This window comes from Drosophila virilis, chromosome 4 (assembly GCF_030788295.1).
Source record: "Drosophila virilis strain 15010-1051.87 chromosome 4, Dvir_AGI_RSII-ME, whole genome shotgun sequence".
NCBI lineage: Eukaryota > Metazoa > Arthropoda > Insecta > Diptera > Drosophilidae > Drosophila > Drosophila virilis.
The window spans coordinates 28,165,840-28,176,548 of record NC_091546.1 but is presented as its reverse complement, the minus strand read 5'-3'; the positions used below and the strand labels follow the sequence as shown (position 1 = coordinate 28,176,548).

The window sequence follows — 10,709 nt, the reverse complement described above, 5'->3', positions numbered from 1 at the left end:
GTATGCATAGAGCCAAAAGATTTCTTTGCGCTTTATTTATTTAATAAGTGTTTCCAATTTATAATAATGGTTATTTATAAATATAAAATTATAAATCATACAAATTAAATTACTTTATGTTATTAATATTTTTCCTAGCGGAAGGTTGTGGAGGTAGCCCTGTAAGCGCCGCGTTGCTTGTGTCTGTATAACATGAATCCACCAAATCCTACTAGGCAAGCCACTAGAAAAATAATTCCCGTAATTGCCCATGGACTCATGCCAGATTTTCGAGTATGTGGCTTGGGTTTAGGTGTTGGTTTGGCAGATGTCGTAATTTCTTTCGGTTTTTGTGTGGTTGTTGGATTCTCTGTGGAAGTTGTTATCGTTGTTGATGTTGGATTCTGTGTGGAAGTTGCGGGTGGTGTTGTCGTTGTTGATGATGTTGTTGTTGTTGTTGTGGTGCTGTGGGTTACAGGTGCTATAACATTCACAGATTTATTTCTGATTTCTGTGCTCCCAAGCGGCTTACTACAATTGATGGCACCACCTACGCCATAATTTTCATGGCCCTCTATACAAGTGCAGCTGCCATTCGAGCATTTTTGATTTTCCAAGCACTGCGGAATGCAAACATTCTCAACGCAGTCTTCTTGACCTAGTTTCTTGTAGAATCCTTCCTTACAAATGCATGTTGTATTCAAACAATATCCATTTAGGCCACAATCTTCAGGGCAATTGTTTTTCTTCTTCTCAGCTGGTTTGCTACAATTGACGGCACCGCCCACCCCATAATTTTCATAGCCCTCTACACAAGTGCAACTGCCATACGAGCACTTTTGGTTTTCCAAACATTGCGGAATACAAACATTCTCAACGCAATGCTCGCTACCTAGTTTCCTATAGAATCCTTCCTTGCAACTGCATTCACCATTCTGACAATCGTTGAGGCTACATCCTTTAACGCAGTTGCTTAAAAATTCCGTATCGGGCTTCTCCAAGTCCTGAGCGGTCGCTTTTGAAATGACGCAAGCCAGAACAAGTACTACCAAGGTACTCGATAGTAGACCCGATTTACAGCATCTCATTTTAAATATTAAGAAAAACACAAGTTTATTTTTTAATAATAACCAACTGATTAAGTTTAGTTTTCTGGCAAAACTGAGCGGAACTCGATTAGGGCTTCCCTTTTTATACCCTGAACCCATTAAAAGTGGGTAAAAAGGGTATAATGTTGCTGTGCAAATTTATGTAACAGGCAGAAGGAAGCATCTCTGACCCCATAAAGTAAATATATTTTTGATCAACATTAATAGCCAAGTCCATCTAGCCATGTCTGTCCGTTCGGCAGTCCGTCTGTCCGTATGTATGAACGCAAGGATCTCAGAACATATAAGAGCTGAAGTCTCGCATTCAGCTGTAGGTCCTCCTAGTGTCCACGCAAGTCGAGTTTGCTTCCTATATTCGATAACCTTCCCTTTTTCCCAGTAATCGAATTAAAATAATAAAAGCTAGAGTCACCAAACTTGACATATAGCTTCTAAAATTATATATATATATGCATAACATAAAGTATCTTTAATTTAATAAATATCACCACCTCCCCGCTACTACCTTATAGCTATAAATCATGTAAATAAACCAATTAAGGAGATTGGTTTGTTGCGAGATTGAACCTTACCGAGGAAGCTATTTTTTTTTTTTTTTTTTTTTTGCCTGTGTGACTGTTGAGGTAAGAGGGTTCAGCGTATCTCCTAGTCGGGAGCTCCCGGCTCAAACCGCTTACTTGTTTCAGGGAGAATAAAGAGAGAGCTAATGGTGGAATATGCTGGTATAAGCTATAAATATATAAATCTAAATTGTTGAATTATAATTTGAATGAGGGTATTTAAGTTAGTATTAACTGATTACTCACACATTTGTACGAAATTCTCAAAGAATTTACATAGAATGTGGGCGAATTTCTGTGTTATTATTAAGCCGGGGACTCCAACTTTACAATGTCTCCTTTCTACTTATTAGAAACGGGCGTGAGTCTTTTCGTGAATATCTCTTACAAAGAAGCTATTATCCCCGCCACATGGTATTTTGTAAATGACGTTACTTTTGTCCATCATTGGTATTTTCGCCTCTACATAATCAAGGAATTTTTGAGATGTTTTCGTGGGCTTGTGAGCTACTTTTATTTCTTGTCTGTTATACCAGTCTGAGCTTATAAGCCGTTCCGATATTCGAGATACATATGTTTGAGATGTGTATATTTTTGGAGATTCTGTTGGCTTTTATATATGTTGATATGTTGTTTTTTAAATAATTATTATATTCTTCATATATTCCTCGGTTAGTCATTTATGGTCAATAGTTAATTAATTTCGTGTTCAATTTTTTGATGGTATATTGCTTCCGATATTCATTCTTCTCATACAGCTTAGTGCCGATTTTATAACCACCCATTTTGGGTGGTTAGAATTGAATTAATAGAGTAATTTAAGTGAGTTCTCCACTCTGTTTACCAAAGTGTCTAAGAATGGTAGCTTTTCGACATGCTATAGTTCCACTGTGCCAATTATATTGGTATGCTGGGGAAGATGGATACTACGTCAAAAGATACTAATTCTTCATGTTTCCTGATAGTAGCGTTGTTGACTTTGTCATTGATCTCTAACGAATTCTTAATGTTATTTTTAGAGACCGCTGTCAAGTTTCTTAACATGTGCATAATATACATATATGCATAGTCCATATCATCATCATCTTATTTCAATCGTCTTTTGATATTAGTTCAATCTTAAATTATTGTGTAACACGGTTTTTATTCTTGATCCTACCTTAGTGTTATACGCGCCTAAGTCATCTTAATTATTTGTCATTTTATTTTTATAGTCATCGCTATCCATTGTTCAACGTCAATGTAAGAGACACATACTCGTCCACTTATATTATGAGAGCAGGAAGGCTAGTGCTCTTGGTCCGCTGCTGTACTCGTTGTATACCTCAGATATACCCAGCCCTACCTCTCAACATATGGAAGATCCCTCTAAGGCTATTATTGCGACATATGCAGATGACATCGCAGTCATTTATACTTAACTCCGAAAGTTGCGTAGAAGCAAACTTTGTGCAAACGGTGGAAATTGAAGTTTAGCCCGCTCAAAACAACAAATCCATGTTTTACCCTAACAATGCGGATGCAAACCCCGCCAATCCAGCTTAAAGGAATTACGCTGGAGCAGCCGCCACAAGCTAAGTATCTCGGCATCACCTTGGGCAACCATCTTACCTTTAGGCCACACCTCAAAGCTACGGTAAATAAATGTCGTCACAGTCTGCAACAACTGCGGTGGCTCAACAATAATAGGTACAACCTGATGCTGAGAGCTGTATATATGCACTGTGTTTTACCGATATGGCTTTATGGAGTGAAGATTTGGGGGATTGCAGCTAAATGCAATTATAAACGTGTACAGGTATTGCAGAATCGGGTACTACGACAGATAACCAACTGTCCCTGGTACCTACGCGGTTCTACACTGCATAAAGTCCTCAAAGTGCATACAGTTGACGAACAGAATGGAAGGCACGCAAACAGATACACCGACAGATTACTGACACACCGTAACCGGGTCGCAAACGGACTAGTCCCTGCCCGACCTTTAAGGCGACTCAGACGGCAAGGTTTTGCCAAGACGATTGGGCGTCAGTATGACGTCAGTAAGACACTTAAAATTCTCATACTGCGTTGTGGGGTTCGGCTCTAAATAACATTTCCCTTCCATGTGTTCTTAAGGTACATATCAATTATGACTGTACAGATTCTACACTTTGTTATCCTTGTCAGAAGATAATATTTTGATATTGTTATTTTCTTGTAAGAATTTACGTGTCTATTCCACTCTGTCCAGTGTTGCTCGATCCCTTGTGCTTTGGTTGTTCTTCGTTTTTTATTATCTATACCAACTCCTCTTCGTGTGCAATATATTTTAACCTCGCTAAGTCGAAGTTTCGTTTATTTCTTCGGTGCTGTTGATATTTTATTCTCCATGTTCTGCTCGCTGGTAAATTCAAACCAAATTTCTTTTCATTTTGTCTTAAATAAAAAGCCCTAGACCTCAAGCCAGCCAAGCAAACAATTATAAGTCAAAACAAATATTGATCAATTGAGTTAAGTAGAATTTCATTCTCGGCTATTCCTGAATGTATTTTTATACCCTGAACCCATTAAACATGGGTAATTAGGGCATAATGTTTTTGTGCAAATTTATGTAACAAGCAGAAGGAAGTATCTCCGATCCCATAAACTATAGTCGATCTAGCCATGTCCGTCCGTCTATCTGTCCGTATGTATGAACGCAAGGATCTCAGAATCTATTAGAGCTAGAGACTTGAAATTTTAACTGTAGTGCCCTAGTGCCCGCACAGATCGAGTCGAATTTGTTTGTTTGGCTGGTGTGGCTGTTGAGTAGAGAAGGCGGCAAGTAATTTGGTTAATTGCATGTTCGAAACCTGCCAGGGGAACTTTTTTTTTAATTTATATTTATTATTTCAAACGAGCGTGTAGCCCGATCTGCATTTGGTGTTGTCAAAAGAGGGTTCAGGGTATTCCCTAGTTGGGAGCTCTCGACTAGAACCTCTTGTTTAATATTCAGAAATACCCATGAATAAAAGATTAAAGATCTGTGCGTAAGAAAAAAACTAGGCAATGCTCTCTAGTTCCTGAACTGCTTCGTCTGAGAATAGGGAGAGAATTTAGCTGAGCGTGAGCTGTAGCTGATAAGGCACCGCACTGGCAAGGGGCACAAGCCACGAAATGCTCATTCCCTCGATGAAGCTGGAGCTGCGAACAACGCAAAATGCGCTGGAATTGTAGCTGGACCGAGCCGCTGTTGCTAATGCTGCTGGCAGCGACGTTGACGTCGACGGCCACCTTGGCTGCAGTGTCACGATCGAGTCTGGAGCTATATGGCGACATACACACACCCGGCGAGTTCGATTCACTTAGTCAAACGCGTCCGAATTTATGTCAGCGCGAGCTGCCGTAAGTATAGCGCACAGTGCCGCCAGATGATCATAGAAAATATCGAATATTTCCGTAGTGCCATATTCTTTCAGACGCACAAGGAGGCGCCGGTGCGTGGCAATGGCTCCAGCATTTATTATCAACGCATTGAGCAGTGCTGTGAGGGCTATCGCACGGATCCGTACAATGGACACTGTGTGCCGGATTGTGCGCACAGTTCGCCAGATAATTGCCGCAACGGTTTCTGTCGCGCAACGGGACGCTGCGAATGCTTTGCGGAATTTGTCCGCAACGAGCAGGGCGCTTGCATACACACCTGCCCGATTGCCTGCCAACATGGACGCTGCTATCTGAATGGCACCTGTGCCTGCCACGCGGGCTACACGTTGGACGCGGAGACACGTCTCTTTTGTCGCGCCCACTGCCCCAAGGGCTGTGGCACGCATGAGCAGTGTGTGGCGCCGGATAAATGCGAATGCAGTCCGGGCTATCGACGCATCCCAGAGATGGGCTGCCAGCCCATCTGTGCGCCGGACTGCGGCTACGGCAAATGCGTGGCGCCCAATGAATGCGAATGCATTCCCGGTTTCATGAAGCGGCGGCAGCGCAATGTCTGCGAGGCCGAGTGCTACCTGTGGGTACATACATATGCTACACTCTCTCAATTGCCAGCAACTCACCGGGCCTGATTAATTCCTCTTCAACATCCCCTGCAGCAACTGTGAGAATGGCTTCTGTGAGTCCCGCTTCAAGTGCCACTGCCGTGCGGGCTATCGCTATGATGACAACACCACCAGCTGCCTGCCCGTCTGCCAGGACGATTGTGGGCATGGCAATGGGGTTTGCATTGCGCCCGGGATCTGTCGCTGTTTCCAGGGCTACGAGCTGCGCGGCAACAGCTGTGAGCCTTTGTGTGAGGGGTGAGTCTATACAAAAAAAAATGTTATTTAACCCGTGATTTCCAATTCATTGTATGCATAGTCAGCTGTTTTGTAAACAAGCTTTAATTCCATTTTAATTGGAAGAAATAGTCCCCAAGCACCGATATTCTAAGATCTGTTAACATATTCTGTTAAACTCAACTGGTGCTGTTAAATAACGATATTTTACTTAGATATGGTTGCTTTTTAAATCCTTCACTTAGTCAATTTAAAGCAAAATTCAATTAGTTTTGTATTAGAAAGATCGAAAATAGTTGAGCCATAAATTAGGAAGCAACTTTTAATAAATTCAAAATGCTGAATCGAAAAATACACAAACTCATCATTTCTTGCTGTGCTTACAGGAGTTATATTAATAATAAATCGAAAACATTCGAGAAAAATTTAGGCTAGTGTATAAATCGAAAAAAATATGAAAATATACTCTGGGAAACAAACATTCAACCATTTGGTACCCAATTGAAGTATAATCCTGAATCAACTTTTGATGAGGCAACAATTTTCTTAATCTTACAACGGGCTCTAATGCTATAAATATTTATTAGTTTAGAAAATGCCTGAAAACAAAATATAATGCTCAGAAATACATACACACAGCCCTTGAATCGCACACACTTAAACACTCATGAGTACCATATGATAATCAACAGCTCCTGCGGCTTCTACGGAAAATGTGTAACGCCCAACGTATGCGGCTGTGGACCGGATGAACAGCATTGCATAAACGGCAGCTGCGATGCCAATGGGCATTGCCAGTGCGCCGCCGGATGGACGCACTTCCTCGGCAAGTGCCTGGAGCCGCAGCAGATTGAGCAACAACTGAGCAGCCGACAACGACGCAAGGAGCACGATGACGAGTTGAATTACGAGTTTAATGCGCTGATTGGACGTTTGTTTAATTGGTCGTAGATTTAAGTGACATTTGAAAAGTGCAAAACAATCGAAAATTAAACGGGCTGACAGCTCTGACGTCCCTTGATGCCGCTCTTGATGAAACCCGGCTTGCAGATGCAAAAGTTGGGCGCACTGCAGAAGCCATTGGGGCAGCCCTGCGGACAATGCGGCTGGCAGATGTTGCGCTGATGCTCATCCAAGACATAGCCTGGCTTGCACTCACACTGATTCTGGCCTATGCAGACACCATTCAGGCAGGCTGCATCACAGTGGGGCACACACGATCCGCTCTTTCGCTCCCAATCGTAGCCGGGCGCACATTCACAGGTATTGGGCGCAATGCAACGGCCGCCGTTCTTGCAGGGTCTGTGGATTGGGAGTTGGGCAGGAATTACGGTATAAATTAGATCCGACTGTAAACATGATTATGACTCTCAGTGTGACTCTCTCAGTTGGACTGTAAGTGTGAATTTGTACACTGTGACAGTGAAAGTTACTTTTTAGTTATGACTCCAACTGTGTGGCGAAGTCAAAGAACGTTAATGTCAGTAGATATTGGAACGTGACTGAGACTAGTAGGTTTTGTGACTGTTAAAGTGACTCACTGTGACTGATGGTTATTTGTAACTGTGATTAGTGAGACGTTGTATGTTTATATGGGCATGGTGAATGTGATTGTTGTTAATTGACAGTGAAAGCGACAGTGACGATTTTTGTGTTAGTTGCGACTGCGACTGTTAGCAATTATTTATGAACTGCGACTGTGACTATTAGCATTGGACTGTGACTTTGGGTGCTGTGATAACGGTCAGAAGTCAGCTGTAACTGAACATTATAAAGTGTTACTCTGAATGTGAAATGGGAATGTGGCTAAGACTGGGGTTATATGGTACTGTGACTTTTATATTTGATGTGGGTACTGCGTTTTCTTTTATTGTGAACTGCGATATGGGACTGTGACTGCTTAGATAGGTGTTGTGAGTGTGGATGGCATTGCATACTTACTGCTCGCAAACGGGTTCGCAGCGTCCTTGCAGCTGCTGGTAGCCCGAGTGGCAGCTGCATTGTCCTGGCGCTGTGCATTGGCCATTTTCGCAGCTATCGCAGACGGGAGCACAGCTGCCATCGGCGGCACGACGATAGCCGTGCAGGCAGTCGCATTTGTTGGGCGCCACACAGCGGCCGTTGGTGCAGCCCGGATTACATTCCGGCAGGCAGTACTTGCGACTTACAGGGTCCAGTGTGTAGCCTTCACGGCAGCGGCACTCGTTCTGATCGTCGCACACGCCATTGCCGCAGCCGAGTGGGCAGGTGGAGATGCATTTACCCTCAACGGTTCTCACATGTCCTGGCATGCATACACAGGTATTGGGTGCCGTGCATATGCCATTGGGGCAGTCGTCCTCGCAAACCGGCTCGCAGCGTCGATAAATATGGGGATTGCGCTCGTAGCCCTCGCAGCACACCTGAATCTGACTGAGGTCCGGGGTGGTGCCGTTGCCAACATACTTTTCCCTAGAGCCGTGCAACAACGAGGCGGTTCTACAAAAAGAAAGAGGCACAGATTTGGTCAATAACAAGTTGAAACATATATAGAGAAGAGTAAAAGACAGAAGGAATTTTTAATTGGCCATTGACCCTTCTTAAAACTCTCATATACATTTAGCTGTAACTTATAATGCTTCCCTCAGTATGAATAGATAGATAGAATCTACTTGGGTTTATGAGAATCGTAAAGTAAAGTGGAAGGCACCTTAAATTGAAAGAGCTTTAACGCCCTATGATTCCAACATGTGAACATTTTACTAACTGCGGGAAGATACCATTTGTTGTATAACTAGTTCGGTTAAAGACATTGAGTAACACTCAATGGGATATCGCATTTCTTATTTTAAAAGCTTCTAAGCTCCATTCTTATATATGTATATTATTTTGCTCAGGGTCTATTCCCATTTGTTATTTGAATATGACATAAATAAACATATAAACATAACACAACAAATTGATAATATTTATACAAATGAAATTAAACTTGAAGACGCATTTCATTATCAGGCAAGTCGAGGATGTCGGGGTTGTTAGTTCAATGTGTGTAGCTGCCCTATTTTCAATTACTTAGAACTGCGCGATAATAATAATTCTAGCTCATGCAATGGGAATTTACGTATATACATATGTATTTGAATATGCAGCGCCTAACACATTCCACTTGTCATACTTACGGAACTTCCTTGTAGCAGATGCCGCTGGCCATAGCCGAACGGGTTTTATTGATGAACAGCGCCGTCTCATCGAGCACCTGCGGAGCTCGCGTCACCTGGTCGAGGGACTGGACGTAGTGTCCGGCTGGGCCCTGATAAGTCTCGGCGGGCACAAAATTGGCGTAGCTGCCATAGCTGCCATATTGCGTCTGGATCTGCTCGCTGCTGGCATTGCTGGACAGCTGTAGATTGCCGGCCACCTGTACAGGTTGACGCGTCTTGATGCCCGCCGTCTTGAACTGCGACTCGCCCACACCGCAGAGAGCCAGTATCAGCGCTGCCCAGCTGAACAGCTGCCACGATGAGCTCATGATCTCTGATGTCACTTGGTTTGCTTGGAACTCTATGTAAAATTGTTTAAGTAGGCGGAGGATGAACTGCACACGTCCGCTCTTCACAGCTGCTGCACTTTAACTAAGCGCTAAGCAAATTTTCTAAATTCAATTTCAAAAGCCTCGCAGTGGAATCGCGAATCGCGGGCCTCTAGCCTCCAAGCGCCAGTCTCTTATCCCCGACCTCCGCCATAATCAGCACTTCGCGATTTGCCTATCAATAATACTGGAGGCTACTCTCACATCTGGTGTTTATTACTGATTTTATTTGTATTGTTGTTATTGGAGGGCCTAAGCCAAGCTCAGCGAAAACAATGTTTTATTTTGCCCGCTGGCAAACAAACAATATTCAGTGAATTTTTTGAGCACTTCCGAGAAATCGATGAGTGATCATCAAATGAGGCAATCATCTAGAATAACAAGTGAGAGCAATTGAATCGGTCGCAACCGACTGCGCAATACTCTGCTTACAATTCAAAAACCAACTCTAAATTATTAGAAATTTTCCAACGAAATTTTTATTGCATTTTAAACTTTGAATTATTCGCAATTATCTCGCGATAAATAAAAATAATAAATCACAACACACTAGTATGATCAATGTGTGCATATGAGTTGCACATATATATTAATATAGATCTATCCTATTTTTAAAGTTGCTAACTAAAAACTTAAACATGACTTTTTGCAATAATTCATGTTTGCAATGATAATTGTTAGAACGAAGACAATTATTAGCTTGCCAATAAAAGATCTACGATACTCACTCAATCTCAATCTCTTGCTCACACAGACGGCAAACGGATAAAATACTGATACATACATACAAACACCAGCCCATACATACGCATGCGAGGTATCCGACCATTAAAAAGAGCAGACGCACACAGACTAAATCGTTGCAATGTTATATGCACTAATACAATTGCATTAATACAATGTAACTAGCAGACGCACGTTATGCGGAATGGCCGCTCTTTGCTTAAGTTCTCTTAGTCGGACTGTCAATTACATTAACTGATGCTTATAACATGCAGAATAGTTGAAGCAGCTGCAATATGCAAAACAAACTGTAATAAAAGCATTAAGCTAATTATCTCCCACATTCACATCATCCACAATGTCAACTTTATGAACAAAACAGAGACTGAGATGGATTGTGGACATTGTGCAAATAAAATCATTCTATCAACAATAAATACCAATAAATACCAAAACAAAGTGTTTTTTTTTTCAAAATTTAAGTCTATATAATGTTATATGTTCTTTGTGAGCATTTTCAACA

General features: G+C 42.0%; 3 protein-coding genes across 4 annotated transcripts; 1 reads left to right on the top strand and 2 right to left on the bottom strand.

Annotated features, from left to right (window-relative positions):
• Positions 1-12: 12 nt before the first annotated feature.
• LOC26530541 (uncharacterized) lies at positions 13-1,144 on the bottom strand. Its single transcript, XM_032433159.2, has one exon. It carries the CDS (start codon positions 1,065-1,067, stop codon positions 135-137), a length of 933 nt encoding a protein of 310 aa, XP_032289050.1. The 5' UTR covers positions 1,068-1,144; the 3' UTR covers positions 13-134.
• A 3,663-nt stretch (positions 1,145-4,807) lies between these two features.
• NimB1 (Nimrod B1) lies at positions 4,808-6,940 on the top strand. Of its 2 annotated transcripts, none has more exons than XM_002057455.4 (4): positions 4,808-5,014; positions 5,073-5,630; positions 5,713-5,916; positions 6,588-6,940. In XM_002057455.4, exons 1-4 carry the CDS (start codon positions 4,830-4,832, stop codon positions 6,844-6,846), a joined length of 1,206 nt encoding a protein of 401 aa, XP_002057491.1. In that variant the 5' UTR covers positions 4,808-4,829; the 3' UTR covers positions 6,847-6,940. The 2 variants fall into 2 exon arrangements, with proteins under 2 accessions (XP_002057491.1, XP_015025273.1); XM_015169787.3 differs by having other exon boundaries at positions 4,848-5,014; positions 5,089-5,630.
• NimB2 (Nimrod B2) lies at positions 6,817-9,518 on the bottom strand. The gene is made up of 3 exons (XM_002057456.4): positions 9,054-9,518; positions 7,837-8,373; positions 6,817-7,197 (listed from the first exon to the last, which is right to left on the bottom strand). The coding sequence occupies exons 1-3, from the start codon at positions 9,401-9,403 to the stop codon at positions 6,885-6,887; spliced, it is 1,200 nt and encodes a 399-aa protein (XP_002057492.1). The 5' UTR covers positions 9,404-9,518; the 3' UTR covers positions 6,817-6,884.
• Between the last annotated feature and the right edge of the window lie 1,191 nt (positions 9,519-10,709).